This window comes from Ahaetulla prasina, chromosome 3 (assembly GCF_028640845.1).
Source record: "Ahaetulla prasina isolate Xishuangbanna chromosome 3, ASM2864084v1, whole genome shotgun sequence".
Classification (NCBI taxonomy): Eukaryota; Metazoa; Chordata; class Lepidosauria; order Squamata; family Colubridae; genus Ahaetulla; species Ahaetulla prasina.
Window position 1 is genome coordinate 188950134 of NC_080541.1, and position 26073 is coordinate 188976206.

At 36.9% G+C, this 26073-nt stretch overlaps 1 protein-coding gene across 2 annotated transcripts in view; it reads left to right on the forward strand.

Moving 5' to 3' along the window:
• The window catches only part of LGR6 (leucine rich repeat containing G protein-coupled receptor 6), a 170133-nt gene that overhangs the window by 105740 nt on the left and 38320 nt on the right, over positions 1–26073 (forward strand). For both annotated transcript variants that reach the window (XM_058175930.1, XM_058175929.1), the window contains exons 5-6: positions 9094–9309; positions 24448–24519. In XM_058175930.1, coding sequence (XP_058031913.1) covers positions 9094–9309; positions 24448–24519 — 288 coding nt within the window. The remainder of the gene's footprint in view (positions 1–9093; positions 9310–24447; positions 24520–26073) is intronic.

Consider the following 26073-nt stretch of genomic DNA (forward strand, 5'->3'; position numbering starts at 1 on the left):
AGTATTCTATTTTAAACCCCTGAATGAAAAACAGGCTCTAAATAAAAATTAATAATTATGTAGCTTTTATTTTGCTTTGTGGAGCAGAGATGGCCCATTACAAGTTTAACTTTTAATAAGATGTATTCATTGGTTTGATTATTTACCTTGCACAGCTGATCATAGGGAAAGATTGAAGGCAAAGGAGGTCCAGGCAGAAGAAGAACATCATGGCTTCAAAACCTAAGGAACTGGTTTGGACAAAACTCAGCAGCACTTTTTCATGCGGCTGTTGACAAAAATAGGATTGCCAAGGTGTTCACCAACGTCCAATGACAGCTATGGCACAAGAAGAAGAATAGCTGATCTTACTATTTTTTTCTAATGCTTTTTTTAATACTTAGGTCATGCTATTCCATACCTTTGGTATCTTATACAGAGTGATTTATAGTGTTGTTAAGACAAACTAACTATGCATAATCCTTTTTAAAGTTCTAATACATTATAAGCTTTCATAAAAATGTGTCTATTCTGATGGAACATGAGATATAGTACACCATGGGCAGGGGGGTGTTCCACTTACCTTTACTACCGGTTCGCAGTGGGAGCACGCATGCACATACTTCTGGGCATGCAAAGAAGCTTCTGCGCATGTGCAGATCATTCATGATGACGTCCGGGCGGGTGGGTGGAGCCTCCCACCGCCATTACTACCAGTTCACAAGAACCAGACCAAACCAGGAGCAACCCACCATTGACCATGGGTGTCAAACTCGATCGCATCACATGACATATTGTGACGTATCATGAAATTTCTTGCTTTAAAAACTGTATTAAGACAATATTTCACTCCCTTATAATTTACTGTTATTCCAGCTGGTACATTCCATCTATACTGTATCTGGAGATTTTTAAGCTGGTCCACCAAAAATGTATATTCTTTTCTATTTCTTAACATTTTAAAAGGAATTTCCTTCAATACCAATACCTTTTTTCCCAATATTTCGATTCCATTTTTATAAGAAACTTGTGAAATTTCATTCCTAATCTTCCTAGATGTAAAATAAATTACTATATCTCTTGATAAATGCCTCTGCTTTGCTACCCATGAATTAACACGATAAATTTTTTCGATTTGAATTTCAATATCCACTGGGCTCTGTACCATCAGCTGTGCGAAGGCCTCTGCAAAAATCTTCTTTAAAGCCTCTCGTTTATGTTCTTTCAAACCTCTTACTCTTAATGCATATTCCATAACTCTGTATTGCAATAAAACCCGTTCATCCTCTGCTCTTTCCGCCTTGATCTGGAGCTCCTCTATTTTGTTTTTAAAGTCCAAATTTACTTGATTAATTTCTTCAAATCTATCATCCAACTGCTTTATATCCTCCACCTTGATTTGAAATTCCTCTATTTTACTTTTTAAGTTCAAATTAGCTTGATCAATCCCTTTCACTTTTCCCTCCAATTTTGTTGTGTATTCAGCCACAGCTTTAATTGCTGACACCAGATCTTCTCCTATATCTTCATTCTCAGCTTCAACAGTGTCTTTAATTTGCAATATTTTGTCCTCAATTTCTTTAATTTTTTTATCCCGAGCCAACATTTGAGCCTTGAGAAGTTCCTTCAACTCGTCTTGTACTTTATAAAGTTGGACTAACGAAGTTCCAGCTTCCTTAAAAACTTTCACAGAAGCCATTTTACTTTTATTTTATATTCAACCAAAGTCAAATCTTTTATTAAATCAATTATAAATCTTCCCAGTTTCCACTTTATTTCTCCATATAAGAATCAAATCCAGCAAGTAGCAAAGTTCTAGGCAAAGCAATATTAAAAAACAACTTTTTAACTTTCGCTTTCTTCACTTACAGTTTCCACTTAAAGGGAAGGGGAAAAAAATCTTGTTTCTTCTCCTCTTGAATTATATTTTTAAAAAAAATCAAATCCTTATTCTTTTAACATAATCTCTTCAATTAACATCAACGCCGACAACTAACAGGCATTTCCTTAACTTTCGCTTTCAATCCACAAACGCCATTTTCTTTTCTTCGTCTCTATTTTTTCAAACTAAATCCTCTAATTAGTGAGTTTAAATTGATACATACATGCCTGTACTCCTGTTTTTGCTCCGCCTGCCTTAAAATCCAATCATTGATCCATATCGATGGCAGGAGTGGATGCTGCTTTTAGCTCTGCTCATTGGAACAGAGGCGCCTCCGGATCTGGAGCTTGTTTTGGGATTTAGAAGGAGCTTCACCCTCAAGCCTCCAGAATCATTTCTGGGGCTTTCCGGCGGGGACTCAACTTCAGCCCAAATGCTCTGCTTCCCCTCTTCGCCCGAGGGGAAGATTTCAAGCCACCAGACAGCTGATCTCCGCTGTCTGGACGGCTCTACGAGATCACGGAGCTGGCGGTCTAAAACAAGACCACCATCAGAGCAGCGGAGCCACTGGAAGTCCGTCCAAATACATATTGAAGACATCAGTTTTGCAGAAAGCTAGTTTGCTTAATCATTTTGTTGCTTTGACCATTCAGTCGTGTCCAACTCTTAGTGGTTTTATAGGCAAGTGCTCTCCATGCTACCCTATTGAGAAAGCTTCTTTCAGATATTGGATGTTCATTTTTGTACAGTTTTGATGTTATCAAGCCAGCATGTTCTTTCCTTGCCCTTCTTCTTGTTCCACTAATCATTCCTAACATCACTGACTTCTCCAATGAATTTGCACACATGACACGGCTAAATTTTGGCTTCTAGTGATGTGTCTGGTTTTATATGATCTGAATCATATAAACCAGACATGTCACTAAGTGCTTCATCACAGTTTGTTGAATAAGCCACAAATTATTTCGTTAACACATGCTGCATATGATTTCCAGATTAACAAGTCTGGGTCATGCTACATACTAAGCCAAAACTGAACAAGCCGTACTACTTGTTGGCTAATGTATGAATAAGTCTTCCACTCTCATGCACATGGAAACATTGCTGAATATATGTTTTCTGTGAAATATTCCTTTTGATTTAAAACTATAGTGCTGTATTAGTCCCATGTTTTTCTAAGTTGTTTTGTATTGTTGAACTGGAAAGCAGAAGATATTAAAGAGCTGCAGAATATAACAAAATAAAAATAGAAAATTGCTTCTCTCCTTTTTCTCATTTCTTGTATGCTTTCTAACAAGACTTAAGTAGCAAGCAAAAATGTAGTTGGAAGAGATTATGAGAAAGATGATGAGGGAATTGCCTGGAAGAAGATCAGCTGATCAATGTATCCTTATATTGCAAAACACTGATTTAAAAGTATGAAAGACTAAATGAATGGTTCAGGTAAATACCCTTCATCTCTGTTTCTGCAGCATATGTAAAAAAGTATTGACACTTTTCTCTGCATTATCCACCTCCTCCTTCATGTCTTTAGGAGAAATACTTTGGAAACAGATGGAAATAGAGTAATGGCCTCTTAAGTTATTTTTAAATCTATGAATAGGATAATTATCATTATCATTATTATTATTTTTGAAGATTAAAATACAAGAAGTGACTCCTTGGAAGTTGCAGGACAAGGGCTTTGATGTTGACAAAGGAGGAACTTTCCCCACCAGACAGGGCTCTTATAAGTATGTATATTCTGATGAGTGATGGAAGGAAGGAAAAGAATCACTTTGGAATTAACATAGCCTGAGAGCATGTTCCTGCTTTCATAGATCACCTTTGATCTGCTTGAAATGTGACAGCTCATTGTAAGGGCAATATTGCTTCATATAAATCATGTTTGATAGAATGTGTTTTTAGCCTTTAAAAGAAACTTTCCATCGAGCATAAAAAAAGAAGCAGAAGAAAAAGATTGGGGTAATTTAAGATGAACCTATAATTTATTGCATGGGCCTGATTTTGTGCAAAGTTATGTTAAGTTTTGTTAATGTAATTTATGAGCTTTAAGCCTTTCCTGGAGCATAAGAAAAGCATGTTTTCTGGTTCATTGAAAAGTATTGTGAGTTGCCAAAAACAAATAAATCAGCCACGAGCCCAAAGGTCATGTGATAAGTAAGGAACTGGCCTTCACCGAAAGGTTTTAGGAAAAACTGACCCATAATTCCAAATGTTTAGGGTGGGGCCATTATTTATTTTGGTTTCTAAGATAAAGCATTACTATAGCCTCTCCATTTTTTTCTCTTGGTTGAACTTTGATCTAATGGAGATATGCAGTATATATACAATCTGAATATGTATAGCAGAAAGCAGCCTTTTATCTTGATCAGGTCCTAACTGATCCATGATTGACTAAATAAATCAAATTCTATGACTATTTACCAGCTAAATTGGCTGGGTTTGAACAACACAGACACACAAATTACTTGCATATTTGACAAACCTAGCCTGATATTTTAGGTGTTGAATATTTACCACTGTCCAGAGTCACTGGCAGTTGGGCAGCATATAAATTTAATAAATAAATAAAACCTGACTTCCACAGGTGATATAGTATTTTTCTGATATTATGTTGGTTAACTCCAAAATGGAGTTAAATATTTATGTAATTATTTATGTAAGTAAAGATCCATAATACAACATGTATCACCTCTATCCCATTAAATGATGCCTGTGTGATCTAATGACATTTTGCAAGCATAATAATAGGTGTCTCAAAAGAGAAAAAAACTAGTAATCAATCATAAATTAAATCTTCTAAAAATTACATTACCTGTTAAAATAGAGCAGAATTAATATTATGGAAAATTGTTTCTTCAAAACATCATATTCCCCAACTGTTAACACAAACTGCTGTAGCCTCTACTGTAGTAGAAAAAAGGACCCAAATTAGGAATGATATTATTTATAAAATATATTTGTGTTTGGGACACATTTGAGACAGTACCACTTGAAGGTGAAGACAAATGAGATACTGTATGTAGGCTATCATGCTCAATACCCGCCTTTTTATTTATTGTTAAATCCTTGTCCCAGGTAGTATATTTGCAATAGAATCAGCACCTTTTCTCCCTTAGGGCAAATAACTTCACAACACAGGGGACCCGGGAAAGAAAAATACAGTAACTGGTTTCCTTGAATTAGTTGCAGATAGAAAATATGAGTATCTGGGCTTTAGAGGTAAAATCAACATTTTCCCCATTGCAAAATATATTTAATAGGACTATGCATCATTTCATAAATATGAAGCACACATCGCTGATACATAATATTATAATGTTATAATGTTGGGAATAATGACTAATTTATTCAGCTTTTTGAACTATATTGACAATTCAGATAATCAGGGATTTGGCTCATATTTTTTCTGTCTTCTTTAGCCAAATAATATTTTTGACAAGCAGAAAAGAGAAGCCACTACTTCCTCAAATGCCCCAAATGGAGCACAAATGACAACTATTGACAGTTATGGATTTCTCTTATAATTTGTTAGAACAATGCTTTGTCTAGAATATTTCATGAATATAAAATAGTGGCCATTATAAAAACTGGCAGTTAAAATGGCCAGAGCAAAAACAACGTAGATCCCTTTAACGTGGGACCTTCCAATTTCACTGAATGCATAAATTGGTTCAAAATAATCAGATGGTAAGACAAAAGAATTCTCCAGTAATGTATTTTACTGAACTCTACACTGTGGTCTTCTCTGTTGTAATCATCCTATGGCAACCATTGTCAGTCTTCCTGCTGCACTGATACATCTACTTTATTTAACATCTGGGACCTATCAGTCTGCTGCAAAGGCACATCTACTATATGGAACATCTGGAACTAATCACCCATCTTCACTGTTCTTTGGCTTCTTATTAAGGGAAATTTAACAAGTCATGTACTTAAGTGATGGGGTTCAGGGTCATATATCTCCCTAATCGAGGTCAATAAGAAGCACATTTAAGACTTTATCATGCTGTTCGTATTTATCAGCATATACCCTCATATTTTATGTACTTGAGGACTTACAGGTCTTCCTTCCATAATCTGGTGCCCTTTGAACATTGAACCATAGCTCCTAAAATTCACCCATCAGTAGGCCCTATTAATAACAAATTTAAATTGATGGCAACCTGGAAGCTCTGAAGATAGAGAACAAATGAAATGTGGTTGAGTTCTGCTGGTTTGTATAAAGGAGGTATTGTTTAAATTTTGTAGTGTGGTAATTTGTTTTTTCCTTATTTAGTTATTTTGCTTTTCAAGCTAAAAAGCATGTATACCATGAAAGAGACCAGGAATAAACTACTTATTAGAAGCGGAAAATTACAACATTTCAAAGATACAAATTTATACTCAGTAGTACTGATGTCTAAACATGTAAACCCTTAGACATAATAACATTAAACCATAGTTTAACATAAAGGTTTTAGCAGGTTTTGCTCCCTTTCTCTTTCCTTCTCTACTTGGGCTAGAAACTTTAAGCTGCAGTGAATGTTAGTAATAGTTCAACAGGTCAGATTCATACGTTTCGTTTAAGTTGGCTTGTATCAACTAGCCATAGTAAGCAGCTTGTCCAGCCTTAGCTACTGTGACAAGTTGCTGTTGATCTATAAGTGCATTGCCTAGCCACATTGAGCTCAAGACTGTGCATAAATCCCGGAGTCTTATCTCAGTTCCTTTATGTGGCCTTAAACATCCCACCGCAGGGTTAATGTTTTTCATACAAACCAACCAACCCATTAACTGTGGCATGATCTGAGGAACTCGGTAGCAGCAAAAAATTAAACCTCTATGTGGAAATGAAGCAAGCTGGCACTGGCCTATTCTGTCTCCTAATCTGTCCAATTATCCTAGGTAGAAACCAGAATAGAAAGTGCTTAAGAAGCCATAATCACACCGTGCAGAAAGAAGAGAGCGTATGGTTGCTTTTTTGTTTTGTTTAATGATATAATTAGTAGCTTGTTGGTGCCAAGGAAGTAGAGTTTTTATATTCTGTAAGAGAAGCTGCATTTGCAAGACATCATAATTTGGGAGTTTAAACTCTCCTACATATTTTTAGGACAGTGGGCAAGCAGCAAGGACATCAAGCTGTTTTTGGTTCTGGAAGCAAGGTTGCAGGTTATTTAAGTCTGATGGTATTATTGTTTACACTCTTTATTTCCTTTGTGGTAAAGGCTTCGGGGCAGCTTTTCAGGATCAGTTTCCTGAAAAAACAGAAGGCTGAAAAACTGTGCTGAGTCCTTCAATAACTATTTCATTACAAATACTAAGACTAAATAGGTAGTAAGATAATAGAAACATTCAGGTGTAAAGCTTGTTTTTAAAAAGTATTATTTTAAAATTATTTTAAAATTTCAGGCTTAATTTTCCATCCAATCTCTAAAACACTGGATTATTTTTTCTAGTTGGCAAACTGTTCATATAACAGTAATCCTCAGTTTGCTTAATGAATTCTTACAATTGGCTAAGGTTGGACATATTAAATCAAAATCAAACAAACCACATTATTGCTTACTGCAGGCTTCTCTAATTTTCCTACTTCCCAGATCTGTGGACCAACTTCCAGAATTCTCATAAATATTACGCCAACTGGAATTTTGGGAAATAAAGTCTCCATATGTCTGGTTTAGTGTGACTATAAACCTCGTCTCAGACAAAGCAACGTAGTTTTAGTCTTTTTTCCTCTTCTTTAGGTTGATCATCCAAGCATTTTAATCTTCTGCTTTGGTTTGTTCCGTTGTTATTAGTTGCCAGAGTCATACCACAACAAAAATATTTTGAAAACTAAAAGGCAGCAGAGCTATTACTATTAGTTCCTAAATGTGCTGCGTATATCAGATCAGAATTTGAGTTGATGGTGTATAATATAGATTATGTGTCATCAAGTCAGGGTTGACTCTTAGCAACCACATAGATTTTCTGTCTGACAATCTGTCCCTAAGGTGGGCTTTCAGGTCTTCCAATGAGGTACTGATTGCTACTGTAACTGAATCAATCCCCCTTACTGCTGGTCATCTTCTCCTTCTTTTCACCATTCCCACCACCAGCTCCTTCTCCAGAGAACTAGATCCTCACATAATGTATTCAAATTGGGTTTGGACTCCTTCCAAAATGTCTAGAAATCTTCTCAATTTAAAAATTCCAGATTTGATGCCGAAGTAGTCTAACTGTGCTATATAAAGTAGTCTAATTGTGCTATATAAAATTGCCCTGAATCAAGTCTTAGATACTTTAGCAAGCCAGTTGGATATTTGAATGTGAGTTCTACACAGGAGAAAATAGATTCTGCTTAAGTATTAAAAGTGAAGTACAAACCTTTCAGTGCAAACATTTCATCTTAATCTGGATTGGATTTGGACTATTGCAGAATTGTTCTACTTAATTTGTAGCAGTCAATTGGAATTAAGTCAGCCATGTAATGTGATTTTTATGGGTTATTGCACCAAACCAGGTTTCTTTGGTTAGAAAAAGCAAAATTTCTTCTAAGTTTGTTTTGTTAATAAATAAATACAGTATAAAATTTCACTGTAACCATCCCTAAATGAAAATTTAGAATTCTTGTACTGATGTATTGTCTCCTTTATGAGTTCTTTTTCTCTCATTTGACTCTCATTTTATTTATTCGGAGAACTAGTTGTTTATAAGCAATTATAACTTTAACAATAACATTAATTGAACAGATAATATGGTATATAAATTGTTCATGTTTACTCTTTTCTTATTTTCAGCATGATTGCTTTTTCACAAGAACTACCAATGTGTCTTACTATATATATATATATTGATCAATTTTGTTTCTCCTCTCCTCTCCATCAATTGCCTCTTTATTTTATTGCCATCTTCAATCTCTTTTTAATCTTTTTGTCCTATTATTGCAAGAAAATGCCCAGATCAGCTTTATTTATTGTAGTAGAATGTACATAATAAATAATATAATAGTGGTTATCACCATTAGAAGATTTTAAAAGTAATCAAAAGAAATTATATGCCATCCTATTTCTGAGGCCTACAGTCCTATTTCCTATCAAAGCAAATGACATAGGAAAAATTAAAACTATCCAATGTTTAGTCCATGGCCTCTTGAAGCTCTGAGCAAAATATTCCTTCTGAGGTGATTTTTTTCAAGTTTTTAACTAACAGAACATAAGAACATATCTGTCTTTGTATCTGATTTGCTATCCACTTTTCTCTTGTAGACGCCTAGATGCCAATCTGATCTCTCTTGTACCTGAAAAGAGCTTTGAAGGGTTGCCTGCCTTACGTCATCTCTGGTTGGATGATAATGCCCTGACAGAGATCCCTATCAAAGCACTCAATAATCTGCCAGCTCTACAAGCAATGACATTGGCGCTCAACCGAATCTGGCACATTCCTGACTATGCCTTCCAGAACCTGACTAGCCTTGTGGTATTGTAAGTATTTCCTTTTTCTTCCATCTATTATTTGTAGGGGTTTTTTGGTTTATCATCAGCTACTGAAATAACTCTAGTCTAGACAGTTTACTTAACAATGGCATAAGAAGGCCACAGAAGTAAGTAAATTCTCCTCGCCATTGTGTTTGCCCACCTTTTCTACCAGCATTATTCCATTCCATTTCTACATCTCCCCATGGGCTCTCTTTTATTTTCTGCCCATGTAGGTGTCGTTGTCTTCCCACTTTGAGTACAGTATTGCAATAAGTCTCCTTCTCTTTAAAAAATGATGAATTTGCAATGTAGAAATCTTAGAACAGAATTTCAGAAAAGCTATTACTTTGTTTCTATGGATTTCCAGAATCACTATTTCCAACAAAGTCTATAGAGCTCCAGAGTGAATCACTAGAATGAAGAAACAATATGTTCCTTTTGTTTTCATCACTGTAGTAACAAAGTAATGGCACTAACTTCTGTATATGGAGAGAAAAAAAAAGAAAGAACAGCTTTCAGGACATGCATCTAGAAATGTGAAGAACCTGCTGTCCACCTCAGGCTTCTGTAAATCTTGTAGCAACCCAAATCCCCTCAACCTCAAGCCATTGAAAAGAGAAGAAAATCAATAAACGCAATCGACTTGACATTTTGAATGAGGATCATACTCCATCAAAAAGAAAAGAGCATGTGGCAGAATACTATAAATTCTGTATATAAGTCTACTATAAAACTTGAAATTTCAAATTCAGTTGAAAGAGCCAACACCATCAAGCCAACATTCCCCTTACGGTGCCTACCAGGGTTCTATAACTTACTGCAGGAACATTTCCAAGCAGGGTCTAAGAATTGGACATGATTAGCAGAAAGGGAAAAGAAGGGCGCTGAGGCCCAGAAGGTGAGAGAAAAAGTGAAGAAAGGATTCCTGAAGTCTTTGCAGAGTGCTGGCATTTCCAGCTGAAAACCAGTTTCAAGGCAGGCTTTCTTGTATGGTAAGTGAGCTATAAATAAATGGATACAGCAGCTACAAAAGGATGATATCATGGGAATGCAGGCACGAGAGTTGATCAGAGAAAAATGCATATGCTTTGGGTAGAAATGCTTTCTGTGATCCCAGTGGAAATCTGTCAACCTAGCAAAGTAATATCTATCTTCTCATACTCAGAATGAGCTAAGGAAAAAAGCTTGTGATGAGCTTCTTATCACCGTAAACGTAAGTACTACCCTCACCAGAAAGTTATTGAAATAGCCATTTCTGAAAAGAGACCAAAGAACAGCTGCAGAGATGTTCTAGGAAATATGTTGTTTACAGCTTGATTAATCCTCCTGGATGTCCCTCATCTGCATTTCATTGCTGAGGATATGATCTTTCCAGGTGCAGTAACATGCTTTTCTGCTCTGCACACCTTAGTCCAAAGGGAACTACATGCCTGTTCATCCGCCAATACTGGAAAGAGACAACTTCAAAATATACACTTTCCAATCTGGAACAAGTTAGGGGCATAAACTGTGCTAATAAATTATATTCTCATTAAGGGAATGTATACCAGTTCCATCTGCTCCTTCCGTAGGACTGTAATAGCCACACAGGATATTTTCTAAACCAGGGAACTCTCGTAAGAGGAGGTAGCGGAATCAACTTTCATTATTCCATGTATGGCATGTGCAGCTTTCTGCAGAGTGAAATTTTGTACATCCTCACTTTAAAGGAAGATTGTATTTAACTGCGTGGTTTGGAAAACATATTGAGACCCATTAAAGTATTTAAAACCTGTCTGAAGATGAAAAGGACAGAAAATATCTCAGAATTGTCATAGAAAACTTTATGAATTCTGAGAAATTTTTGAAAAGAACTAAGTATTTAATGTCCCAGCAGAAGTAAGCTTAAAACTAATTAATGAGAAAGTCAGTGACTTGTCTGATGAGCAAGTAATGGGACAGTTAATTCTGAATAGTTAATATACTCTATCCCTTGTTTATTGTTTAAGCTTTGGATTGGTACACATTATTATAATAAAAGAGCTGGATATTTTCATTCCAAATGAAATAGGAACTCAAATAAGAATTTGTGCTCTTTCTGTCTGTAATTGGGCTCTGATCCATGCAAAACTTAGGTTTTAAAAGGGTACTAAATATTCATTTCTTTTGTTGCATCAGATGATAGGCAGCAGAAAAGATCTCTGGTGCTGAAATGATATTGTCACTGGGAGCTTTTTGGTGCAAGTGATTCTAGTTCATTGGTTTCCTTAAATCAATGATTTCCTTACTTATTTGGAAGCTCTAAATGGGGAAGGGAACAAATGGTACTTTCCCAAACTTCACAGTGATGCCCACAGCCAGATGCTTTGCTCCTGGGAACAACCACTACAACAACCTGGTCATTGGAGGGACGGTGACAGAAGCTGGGAATTGCATTCTACAACATTTGGAGGGCATTGGGGTAGAATTATGTGATAAAAGGGGAATAGGTATATGATTATCTAATATCTGTTGCTCTCAAAAAAAAAAAAAAGGAGAAGGGGATGAAATAGGTTTGTATGAAGCCAGAGTCTAATACTAGGATTGAATCGGAAGCAGCAAGCTTAATCAGAAACAGATGGTTTGCTATTTAGGAAATCATATGATTCCAGGTCTCTTGGGAAACCCAGTGCAGAATTCAAATTGATTAAACTGTAACTAAAGTGAACCTCTTATTTTATGATCTGTATGTATGTGTGAGTTTAAGCCCCATATCAGAGAAATGCATTAAGTCTTCAGTGTCCTCCTCCAAAGGAAACAGACCTTTATGTAACTACTGGAATCCCTAAAATTTCTTATAACTTGAAAGAGAAATTCTAGTGGAAATACTAGTGAAGACGTCCTTTAAATACCTTCCAGACATCCTTTAAATCTTCATATACATGGTATCATGTATTTCCATGGGGCATCTGGCTTGACAACTGCTCTCTTAACCCAGGCCTGGTTTGTCTATATTCGTGTCAGAAGCACCTACAAAGCAAACTGATGGGTGCTTCTGGATTGAAAGGATTTGCCAGTGACAACACTGTTGCCCAGGTGTGTGAGAAAGATATAAGTGTCATATTCTATACTGCTTTTCTGGTGGTTAAAAAATAAAAATGAGAAACCCCCTGTTGTTGATCTAGCACTTTAAAATGTGGTTAGACATTTCAGCCCTTTTATGGGAGAGAGACCAATCTCACAAGAAATAAATACAATCAAACTTTTATAAAAAGAAAAGACAAGAAGAACTTTAATAGCTCATTTTAACTTTAGATGTTCAATGCCAACATTCCCTATTGAAGAAGGTAAATTCAGTACCGTAAGCAAATGACAGGATAGAACTACCAATAAATAGATAGAATAGGATCTAAAATTGTAAAGAGAAATTATTTACTCATGAGCAAAATACAAGCATAAAAGGCTGAAATACTATATAGACATCTACTGAGTGTCCACACAGAATTAAAAGATAGAATAGAATAGAATAGAATAGAATAGAATAGAATAGAATAGAATAGAATAGAATAGAATAGAATTTTTTTATTGGCCAAGTGTGATTGGACACACAAGGAATTTGTCTTGGTGCATATGCTCTCAGTGTACATAAAAGAAAAGATACGTTCATCAAGGTACAACATTTACAACACAAATGATGGTCAATATATCAATATAAATCATAAGGATTGCCAGCAACAAAGTTACAGTCATACAGTCATAAGTGGAAAGAGATTGGTGATGGGAACTATGAGAAGATTAATAGTAGTGCAGATTTAGTAAATAGTTTGACAGTGTTGAGGGAATTATTTGTTTAGCAGAGTGATGGCCTTCGGGAAAAAACTGTTCTTGTGTCTAGTTGTTCTGGTGTGCAGTGCTCTATAACGTTCTTTTGAGGGTAGGAGTTGAAACAGTTTATGTCCTGGATATGAGGGATCTGTAAATATTTTCACGGCCCCTCTTCTTGATTCATGCAGTATACAGGTCCTCAATGGAAGGCAGGTTGGTAGCAATTATTTTTTCTGCAGTTCTAATTATCCTCTGAAGTCTGTGTCTTTCTTGTTGGGTTGCAGAACACTTAGGAGCACTTAGTAACACACATTAACATTCTAATACAAATTCTTTCCTAGATATATAAACTATTCCTTCAGAAATAGGACCTGAAGCATCTGTTACTCTGCTTCAATTTTCTTGGACTTCCTTTTTTCTGGATGTTCTAAAATTTAATTTGGGGAAACACTATTAATTTCTGCTTTTCTTGGCCTCTATCTAGCAACTTCAGTTTTGGTGTTAAAGTGCTTCAATTTTTATATTCTAGAGTTGGGGTATCTTTCTGTGTACATGAAAAGAGCCATATCTTGTAAAAATGTGCATTGGGAATGGTAAATTTGTATTGTGAACAATTGTCTGCACCTTGTAGGCTTGCCAGGAAGCTGGCATTCACTGTCGAGATATGTCTATATAATAAAAGATTATAATGCTGTGTAACATTTTTCATCTTCCTAGAATGTTTGTGTACATTCAAAACATGGATGAGATAGATGAAATAAAAACATTTGCAAGATATGTAAGATTTTATGTTCTGCTAAACAAATAAGAAATTGCTGTTCTGAAAGTGGTTTCCATTTAGAATAATCCTAAATGTTGTCTTTTCTGCTATTCTAATATGTTATACTTATTATATACTCTATCCCGTTTGCCACTGGTTTAATGTAGGAAATATGGATGTGAAGGATGATAAAAGTCCATGCATCCAAGGACCACTTCTGAAATGGTCAAATCATCTGTAACATAACCAACAAACTTGGCAAGGATTACTACAACAATTATTTTATTTGTTAAGATTATTTAATATAGAGAAGAAGATGGAAGGATGGAAGATAAGTCCCTCTTCTCAAATATTTACTGTCTCAACTTAGATTATGAGTCAAACATCTTTTGTTTGTGTTGTTGCAGAGCTGGTGGCAAAGATGGGTGTTCCATTTTCCATGAAAGTTCCAGTCTTTCAGATGCTTGTAAGATTATAAAATGTTTCTTGGGGGACTGGAATGTTCATGGTTTGCTTCATTTCAAAACAGAACAAAACAAAACATTCCAAGCCAAATTTAAGCCAGAAACAGCTCAACCTTTGTATCTTTCTGTTTCTCTTATACAGTCATGATTATGTTTGTGTGATAGAGCAATGCTGACATTCTCGTCTCAATGTAAACACAAATTAATTCTGATATCAAGAAGAATCATCTGAATATTTTCTCCCAAATTTAGGATAAAGTGCATAGCAATTGCTAGTATAAGATCTCTTGTATAAAGGCACAGAGCAGTGTTCAGAGTTTAAATATGAACTACAGAATAGATATTGGTCCAGAATGCAGCTGCGCGGGTGATAGAGGGAGTCTCACGTAGCTCCCATGTGACACCTCTCCTGCGCAGACTGCAGTGGCTTCCTGTTGCCTTTCGGGTGCATTTCAAGGTTCTGGTTACCACCTTTAAATCGCTCCATGGCTTGGGACCTGGGTACTTACGGGACTGCCTTCTGTTACCTCATGCCTCCCACCGACCCGTACGCTCGCACAGAGAGGGCCTTCTCAGGGTGCCGTCTGCCAGACAATGTCGGCTGGCGGCCCCCAGGGGAAGATCCTTCTCTGTGGGGGCCCCCACTCTTTGGAATGAACTTCCCCCTGGTTTACATCAAATATCTGACCTTCGGACTTTTCGCCGCGAACTGAAAACATATCTGTTTGTTCGTGTGGGGCTTTCTTAAATTGTTTAGTTTTAAATTTTAAATTTCTTTCTGGTTTTAATTGGGGTTTTTTAGTTTTTAAACTATTTTAATTTCGGCCACACTGTATAATAAGTTTTTTAAATTTTATTTTAACTGTACATTGTTTCTTTTTACTTTGGCTGTACACCGCCCTGAGTCCTTCGGGAGAAGGGCGGTTTATAAATCTAATTAAATAAATAAATAAATAAATAAATAAATAAATAAATAAATAAATAAATAAATAAATAAATATGTTATTCCATTCAGGGTACATCTGCTGGATGTACTGAAGCCTCTAAGCCTCTTAGCATTAACTTACAGCTGCAAATCAAAGCTTGTTGAGTTGCCTGTGTGCAAGTCTTATCATATTCTTCTCATATGTCCACATGCCATGTGTTACTATTATAATATATCCAAACTCTGGATTTTCAGCAAGGGATCCAACTTTCTGTGATATTTAAATAAAGATATGATCTTTATGTAAAAATTCACAGTAATGTCAGGGCACTCTGATCTAACTATGCCCCATAAAATTCGATAGAGGAAAACATCTGGGTTTGGTGTGTATTGTTTTTCTATTGTTAGTGAAGAATCATTACTTTATATTCAAATGTTCTGATTTAGCTTTTGAATGAAATTAATCTCCTATATTACAAGTTAGAGTGATCCAAGTTTTTTCTCTTGGGCAAATCCTTTTTCTGCCTCTGCTAACCTTAAAGAGCAAGAAGAACTTGTGACCAGGAATATTTAAGGATGTCACAGGCTTCTATTTCTCAACCACATGCTTACTCTCATCCTCATAAATTAAGGCTGCCTGAAATTCACACTGAAACCTTTGGACTTTCAGACCAAGTGGGTTGGGATTTAAGTTTTTTTCTCATAATGCTAATTTAGACTAAACACAAGTAATTATAATTCCATTGACTCACCTGCTGATGGTTAGAATCTCCCTCGAGGCATGGCAAATCCAATTGCACTAGGAAACTGTACTTCTATTCTATCACTGTACTATCAGCTGATACATGTATTCCTTGAGCTCACTGTGAAGCACTGTTTTTCTCTCTGGATTTTGCATCGCAGAACCAGTGGCAATATCAGGGTCACCAAAGGCACTGCCTAGAAGGCACAAAAGATTGGAATGACTTGCTTTCTCTCCTACAAAATAGTGCCATGATTCTCCCCAAGACTAGAGACTACTTGGATGACCAGATTAATTGTTCATATACTATATTTTCATTTTAGAAGGTTTATTTTTGTCTGATTCAAGATATAAACCATAATATTTGCAAAGGAAGCATTATTTTCCTTTGCTCCAATCCGGTGATTTCAAACCTGGCAACTTGTGGATATCTGGATTTCTGGCATGTGGACTGGGGAATTCTGGGAACTGAAGTCTGCCAGGCTTAAAGTTGCCAAGGTTAGAGACCCCTGTTCAGTGGTTGGATTCAGCCAGTTCGCACCACTTCGGGAGAACCGGTTGTTAACTGTCTGAGCAGTTTGGCAAACTGGTTGTTGGAAGAAATCATTAGGGCAGAGAATCTAGAACCTAAATTACTTGAATCCCACCACTGCCCCTGTTCTAACCCATCAAATCAGCTTTGTAAGCCCCAGTCAAAGTAAGAGAGCATTGACCTGGTTGCCTCAGCAATAGGAATGCTTCCCTTTTTCTCTCAATGTTCATTACTCTAGCAAAGCCTCCAATTCTCTGTTTCCAATCATGGCCAAACAAAGGGGTATTTTTTAATAAACAGAAATAAACAAGACAGGGCATTGCATGCCAAAACAACTAGACACAAACAAAAACAGTCATCCCCCCCCCATGCCATCACTCTGCTAAATATCTAATTCCCACAGCACTGTCTTATGCCTAAAGATATCTAACCATGTTAGATGTTGATTGTTTCCTGATTTATTTATTTTATTTATTTATTTATTTTATTTATTTATTTAGATTTTTATACCGCCCTTCTCCCGAAGGACTCAGGGCGGTGTACAGCCAAAGTATAAAAACAACACAATGTACAATTAAAACAAAACCTTAAAACAAACATAATCCATAAATGGCCGAAATTAAAACAATCAAACTTAAAAACCCTTAAAATTTATAAATAATAACCCCGATTAAAATTGTTTAGAATTAAAAGTTTAGAATTAAAAATTTAAGCCAGTCCCGCTTGAATAAACAAATGCGTTTTCAGCTCACGGCGAAAGGTCCAAAGGTTGGGTAATTGGCGCAAACCAGGGGGAAGTTCGTTCCAAAGGGTAGGAGCTCCTACAGAGAAGGCCCTTCCCCTGGGGGCCGCCAGCCGACATTGCTTGGCGGACGGTGTGTGAGAAAGATATAAGTGTCATATTCTATACTGCTTTTCTGGTGGTTAAAAAATAAAAATGAGAAACCCCCTGTTGTTGATCTAGCACTTTAAAATGTGGTTAGACATTTCAGCCCTTTTATGGGAGAGAGACCAATCTCACAAGAAATAAATACAATCAAACTTTTATAAAAAGAAAAGACAAGAAGAACTTTAATAGCTCATTTTAACTTTAGATGTTCAATGCCAACATTCCCTATTGAAGAAGGTAAATTCAGTACCGTAAGCAAATGACAGGATAGAACTACCAATAAATAGATAGAATAGGATCTAAAATTGTAGAGAGAAATTATTTACTCATGAGCAAAATACAAGCATAAAAGGCTGAAATACTATATAGACATCTACTGAGTGTCCACACAGAATTAAAAGATAGAATAGAATAGAATAGAATAGAATAGAATAGAATAGAATAGAATAGAATAGAATAGAATAGAATAGAATAGAATTTTTTTATTGGCCAAGTGTGATTGGACACACAAGGAATTTGTCTTGGTGCATATGCTCTCAGTGTACATAAAAGAAAAGATACGTTCATCAAGGTACAACATTTACAACACAAATGATGGTCAATATATCAATATAAATCATAAGGATTGCCAGCAACAAAGTTACATTCATACAGTCATAAGTGGAAAGAGATTGGTGATGGGAACTATGAGAAGATTAATAGTAGTGCAGATTTAGTAAATAGTTTGACAGTGTTGATGGAATTATTTGTTTAGCAGAGTGATGGCCTTCGGGAAAAAACTGTTCTTGTGTCTAGTTGTTCTGGTGTGCAGTGCTCTATAGCGTCGTTTTGAGGGTAGGAGTTGAAACAGTTTATGTCCTGGATGTGAGGGATCTGTAAATATTTTCACGGCCCTCTTCTTGATTCGTGCAGTATACAGGTCCTCAATGGAAGGCAGGTTGGTACCAATTATTTTTTCTGCAGTTCTAATTATCCTCTGAAGTCTGTGTCTTTCTTGTTGGGTTGCAGAACACTTAGGAGCACTTAGTAACACACATTAACATTCTAATACAAATTCTTTCCTAGATATATAAACTATTCCTTCAGAAATAGGACCTGAAGCATCTGTTACTCTGCTTCAATTTTCTTGGACTTCCTTTTTTCTGGATGTTCTAAAATTTAATTTGGGGAAACACTATTAATTTCTGCTTTTCTTGGCCTCTATCTAGCAACTTCAGTTTTGGTGTTAAAGTGCTTCAATTTTTATATTCTAGAGTTGGGGTATCTTTCTGTGTACATGAAAAGAGCCATATCTTGTAAAAATGTGCATTGGGAATGGTAAATTTGTATTGTGAACAATTGTCTGCACCTTGTAGGCTTGCCAGGAAGCTGGCATTCACTGTCGAGATATGTCTATATAATAAAAGATTATAATGCTGTGTAACATTTTTCATCTTCCTAGAATGTTTGTGTACATTCAAAACATGGATGAGATAGATGAAATAAAAACATTTGCAAGATATGTAAGATTTTATGTTCTGCTAAACAAATAAGAAATTGCTGTTCTGAAAGTGGTTTCCATTTAGAATAATCCTAAATGTTGTCTTTTCTGCTATTCTAATATGTTATACTTATTATATACTCTATCCCGTTTGCCACTGGTTTAATGTAGGAAATATGGATGTGAAGGATGATAAAAGTCCATGCATCCAAGGACCACTTCTGAAATGGTCAAATCATCTGTAACATAACAACAAACTTGGCAAGGATTACTACAACAATTATTTTATTTGTTAAGATTATTTAATATAGAGAAGAAGATGGAAGGATGGAAGATAAGTCCCTCTTCTCAAATATTTACTGTCTCAACTTAGATTATGAGTCAAACATCTTTTGTTTGTGTTGTTGCAGAGCTGGTGGCAAAGATGGGTGTTCCATTTTCCATGAAAGTTCCAGTCTTTCAGATGCTTGTAAGATTATAAAATGTTTCTTGGGGGACTGGAATGTTCATGGTTTGCTTCATTTCAAAACAGAACAAAACAAAACATTCCAAGCCAAATTTAAGCCAGAAACAGCTCAACCTTTGTATCTTTCTGTTTCTCTTATACAGTCATGATTATGTTTGTGTGATAGAGCAATGCTGACATTCTCGTCTCAATGTAAACACAAATTAATTCTGATATCAAGAAGAATCATCTGAATATTTTCTCCCAAATTTAGGATAAAGTGCATAGCAATTGCTAGTATAAGATCTCTTGTATAAAGGCACAGAGCAGTGTTCAGAGTTTAAATATGAACTACAGAATAGATATTGGTCCAGAATGCAGCTGCGCGGGTGATAGAGGGAGTCTCACGTAGCTCCCATGTGACACCTCTCCTGCGCAGACTGCACTGGCTTCCTGTTGCCTTTCAGGTGCATTTCAAGGTTCTGGTTACCACCTTTAAAGCGCTCCATGGCTTGGGACCTGGGTACTTACGGGACCACCTTCTGTTACCTCATGCCTCCCACCGACCCGTACGCTCGCACAGAGAGGGCCTTCTCAGGGTGCCGTCCGCCAGACAATGTCGGCTGGCGGCCCCCAGGGGAAGATCCTTCTCTGTGGGGGCCCCCACTCTTTGGAATGAACTTCCCCCTGGTTTACATCAAATACCTGACCTTCAGACTTTTCGCCGCGAACTGAAAACATATCTGTTTGTTCGTGCGGGGCTTTCTTAAATTGTTTAGTTTCAAATTTTAAATTTTTCTCTGGTTTTAATTGGGGTTTTTTAGATTTTTTAACTATTTTAATTTCGGCCACACTGTATAATAAGTTTTTTAATTTATTTTAACTGTACATTGTTTCTTTTTATTTTGGCTGTACAGCGCCCTGAGTCCTTCGGGAGAAGGGCGGTTTATAAATCTAATAAATAAATAAATAAATAAATAAATAAATAAATAAATAAATAAATAAATAAATAAATAAATATGTTATTCCATTCAGGGTACATCTGCTGGATGTACTGAAGCCTCTAAGCCTCTTAGCATTAACTTACAGCTGCAAATCAAAGCTTGTTGAGTTGCCTGTGTGCAAGTCTTATCATATTCTTCTCATATGTCCACATGCCATGTGTTACTATTATAATATATCCAAACTCTGGATTTTCAACAAGGGATCCAACTTTCTGTGATATTTAAATAAAGATATGATCTTTATGTAAAAGTTCACAGTAATGTCAGGGCACTCTGATCTAACTATGCCCCATAAAATTCGATAGAGGAAAACATCTGGGTTTGGTGTGTATTGTTTTTCTATTGTTAGTGAAGAATCATTACTTTATATTCAAATGTTCTGATTTAGCTTTTGAATGAAATTAATCTCCTATATTACAAGTTAGAGTGATCCAAGTTTTTTCTCTTGGGCAAATCCTTTTTCTGCCTCTGCTAACCTTAAAGAGCAAGAAGAACTTGTGACCAGGAATATTTAAGGATGTCACAGGCTTCTATTTCTCAACCACATGCTTACTCTCATCCTCATAAATTAAGGCTGCCTGAAATTCACACTGAAACCTTTGGACTTTCAGACCAAGTGGGTTGGGATTTAAGTTTTTTTCTCATAATGCTAATTTAGACTAAACACAAGTAATTATAATTCCATTGACTCACCTGCTGATGGTTAGAATCTCCCTCGAGGCATGGCAAATCCAATTGCACTAGGAAACTGTACTTCTATTCTATCACTGTACTATCAGCTGATACATGTATTCCTTGAGCACACTGTGAAGCACTGTTTTTCTCTCTTCTGGATTTTGCATTGCAGAACCAGTGGCAATATCAGGGTCACCAAAGGCACTGCCTAGAAGGCACAAAAGATTGGAATGACTTGCTTTCTCTCCTACAAAATAGTGCCATGATTCTCCCCAAGACTAGAGACTACTTGGATGACCAGATTAATTGTTCATATACTATATTTCATTTTAGAAGGTTTATTTTTGTCTGATTCAAGATATAAACCATAATATTTGCAAAGGAAGCATTATTTTCCTTTGCTCCAATCCGGTGATTTCAAACCTGGCAACTTGTGGATATCTGGATTTCTGGCATGTGGACTGGGGAATTCTGGGAACTGAAGTCTGCCAGGCTTAAAGTTGCCAAGGTTAGAGACCCCTGTTCAGTGGTTGGATTCAGCCAGTTCGCACCACTTCGGGAGAACCGGTTGTTAACTGTCTGAGCAGTTTGGCAAACTGGTTGTTGGAAGAAATCATTAGGGCAGAGAACCTAGAACCTAAATTACTTGAATCCCACCACTGCCCCTGTTCTAACCCATCAAATCAGCTTTGTAAGCCCCAGTCAAAGTAAGAGAGCATTGACCTGGTTGCCTCAGCAATAGGAATGCTTCCCTTTTTCTCTCAATGTTCATTACTCTAGCAAAGCCTCCAATTCTCTGTTTCCAATCATGGCCAAACAAAGGGGTATTTTTTAATAAACAGAAATAAACAAGACAGGGCATTGCATGCCAAAACATCTAGACACAAACAAAAACAGTCATCCCCCCCCCATGCCATCACTCTGCTAAATATCTAATTCCCACAGCACTGTCTTATGCCTAAAGATATCTAACCATGTTAGATGTTGATTGTTTCCTGATTTATTTATTTTATTTTATTTTATTTTATTTATTTTATTTTATTTAGATTTTATACCGCCTTCTCCCGAAGGACTCAGGCGGTGTACAGCCAAAGTATAAAACAACACAATGTACAATTAAAACAAAACCTTAAAACAAACATAATCCATAAATGGCGAAATTAAAACAAAAACTTAAAACAAACATAATCCATAAATGGCCGAAATTAAAACAATCAAATTTAAAAACCCTTAAAATTTATAAATAATAACCCCGATTAAAATTGTTTAGAATTAAAAGTTTAGAATTAAAAATTTAAGCCAGTCCCGCTTGAATAAACAAATGCGTTTTCAGCTCACGGCGAAAGGTCCGAAGGTCGGGTAATTGGCGCAAACCAGGGGGAAGTTCGTTCCAAAGGGTAGGAGCTCCTACAGAGAAGGCCCTTCCCCTGGGGGCCGCCAGCCGACATTGCTTGGCGGACGGCACCCTGAGAAGACCCTCTCTGTGTGAGCGTACAGGTCGGTGGGAGGCATAAGGTAACAGCAGGCGGTCCCGTAAGTACCCGGTCCCAAGCCATGGAGCGCTTTAAAGGTGGTAACCAAAACCTTAAAGCGCACCCAAAAGACCACAGGAAGCCAATGCAGACTGCGCAGGAGCGGTGTTACGTGGGAGCAGCGTGGGGCTCCCTCAATCACCCGCGCAGCTGCATTCTGAACTAACTGAAGCCTCCAGGTGCACTTCAGGGGAAGCCCCATGTAGAGACAATTGCAATAATCCAAACGAGAAGTGACAAGAGCGTGAGTGACCGTGCATAAGGCATCCCGGTCAAGGAAGGGGCGCAACTGGCGGACCAGGCGCACCTGGTAAAAAGCTCTCCTGGAGACGGCCGCCAAATGGTCTTCAAACGACAGCCGTCCATCCAGGAGAACACCCAAGTTGCACACCCTTTCCATTGGGGCCAATGACTCGCCCCCAACAGTCAGCTGCAGTTGCAGCTGACTGTACCGGGGTGCCGGCATCCATAGCCACTCCATCTTGGAGGGATTGAGCTTGAGCCTGTTTCTCCCCATCCAGACCCGTACGGCTTCCAGGCACCGGGACAGCACTTCGACAGCTTCGTTGGGGTGGCCCGGGGTGGAAAAGTACAGCTGCGTGTCATCAGCATACAGATGGTAACTCACCCTGATTGCTTATTTGTACCCTATGACTATATTAAGTGTTGTACCTTATGATTCTTGATGAACGTATCTTTTCTTTTATGTACACTGAGAGCACATGCACCAAGGCAAATTCCTTGTGTGTCCAATCACACAATAAAAAATTCTATCTATCTCTCTATCTATGTGGTAAGGCTGTATTGCTATTATCCTTCTCATCTTCTTATCTTCCTCATCTTCTCATTTTTCCTACTTCCTTCTTCTATGAGTATCTTATGATTTATCACTTATCACTTGATGTTTGTATCTTATGATTTATGTTTGTATCTTATGATTTATGATCTATGACTTTCCACTTTGTTGCTTGTATGTACACTGACAGCTTATGCACCGGAGACAAATTCATTGTGTGTCCAGTCACACTTGGCCAATAAAGAATATTCCTATTTATATTCCTATTCCTATTCCTGCAATTACTACCTATTACTACCTCATCATTCCAGCTTTGCACTAATAAAGCCAGTCAGGACAAGAAATGTGATCTGAAGGCATAATGAGGCATATTAAAGAACACATTGATCCAGCTGTGTTTCTCCCTCTTCTTGGTGATGTCTGCATGACATCACTGTGATAAACTTTCTCCCTTCTCTGCCATTGTCTTTGGATTTTGAAGATTAAAAAAAATGTATCATGTAGGCTTGATAAAGCAGACACAGAGAAAAATGTCTGTGGCTTCATTTCTTTGAAAACGTTCTGTGTCAGGACAGTAAGAGAATAGTTTAATTGATAAATATGTGTTTTGTGACCCTTTTAGCTATTTTTGTCAGACAATTTATGATCTGCTCAAAATGGTATATATATCTAGGAAACGCAAACTGGTATTTTTGGCTATTTCAGGCCATAGTGAAAGTTTTCAGTGCTAGTAGTATTTTTGATTATATCAACAGGAATACAAGAAATCCTGGAGTTTTAAATGGAATAAGCTTGAAAATTGGTTAATTCAGATAGCCCATATCTATTTATGGCAGTGTGCGTGTGTGTGTGTGTGTCTATATATATGTCTATATGTATGTATATGTGTGTGTGTATACACACATACATGACATATGGATATGTTCCCTTTCACACTCATATCCAAATTTCTCAGAATTTTTAATATACTCCTTCTACATTTATTATTATTTTAAAAACTCTCCAAAAATATGAGCATTCTTGACCTTCAGTGTTCAGTTTACAGTTTCTCTTCAAACAAAAAGGGGGGAAAAAGTGTTTGATGTTCAGAATTTAAGTCTCTCCTTTCTCTCTGCAGACACCTGCATAATAATCAGATCCAGCACTTGGGAATACATGGTTTTGAAGGACTCCATAATCTGGAAACTCTGTGAGTTACTGGATTTTCTTTGTGCTTTTACTATTTTTTTACAGGATTTTGTGTTTCCTATGCTATTTATTTATTTTTGAATGATTGCTTGATTATGTGCCATTAAATTAGTGTTGATTCTTGGAGACCACATACATTTTCTCCAGGACAATCTGAGCCCAGCCTGGCCTTCAGATATTCCATAAGGATACCTATCACTTCAGTAACTGAGTCTATTAATTTTGCTGGTTGTCATGCCCTTTATTCTTCTTTTCATATTTCCCAGTGTTGCAGATTTCTCAGGGAAAAGAATGTGTCTAAACTTTGATAATTTGTGCCTTGAGTGAGAACCCTGGATTCATTCGTTCTATGATGCATATTTGTGTTTGCTTCCTGATATTCTTAGCAATCCTTTTCAACAAAGAATAAACATGTCAATACAGTTCCTATCCTGCTTCTTCAAAGTCCAATTTTAACTTCCATAGAGTCACGTGGAAAATCATTGCTTGCATGATTCTGATCCTTGTAGGAATAAACACGTCACAGCATCTGAACATCTATTTCAAGACCTTGGTGGCTCTCCATCAAATGTTAGTCTGCAGCATATTTCTGGTTCCTTTATTCATGCAAAATCTTTATACAAAACAGGAAGCCATAATCTAATCAACAAGGGCAAAACAGACTGATTCTAGGTTGGCAAATGAGTTAAACATAACTATACACTCTTTCCTTATGTTGTTCAATATAAATATTGAATATGTATATCAAGGGAGGCTGAATTGAAAGAAACTGAGCATACTTTTAAATTGCAAGCCTAAAAGAAAATTGGGGAAAAAGAGATACGTCAATGGGCTTGGAACTCTTATGACGGTCATCTGTCTGTTAACATGATAACACTTCAGAAACAGAACAGACTAGGATACATCTGGAGTGGCAGGAGAAGCTGGCAAAAGAGAGATGGAATTTTTTTAAAAAGTCAAAGCTCTGCAGAGAAAAACCATCCAGAAAAAAATTCCCCCATGGGTCCCTATAGAATAAGCAGTTGGGCACCCATCCACAATGTTGCCAGCTGTTCCAGTCTAAGCCCATTCCCTCTTCTTGTTGCATGACTCAGGGTGGAGCTGCAATTAAGGGGTTGGAAAGAATTTCAGAAATGTTCTGCAGGCTTTGTATATCTTCTTTTACTATTGCTACCTAACAATTCTATCATCAGGAGGTTAATAAAGCTGGTTGCTCTTATTGAATCTCATATAATAAAATAATCACTCATTCTGTGTACTTCCAGAAATATCTCCCCAAATTTTGTACCTTATCTGGTTACGAACTCCTGTGGAGCAAATTATGCTGCAATCATATAGAACTTTGAGGGGCAACTCAGGAGACATAGCATCTTATTTTCCCCATCAAGGATGGAAAAGGAGGTCTCCATCTGTAGGGGGAGAGACGCCCCATTTTGAATATTCTCAACCTGCAGAAGAGTCTATCCTATCTTCCTCAATATCAGAATGTCAATCTGAGGACAGGCAACAATGGAATGGAATGTAATTTTTCCTCGGGGTGTTGGGAAAGCCCCTG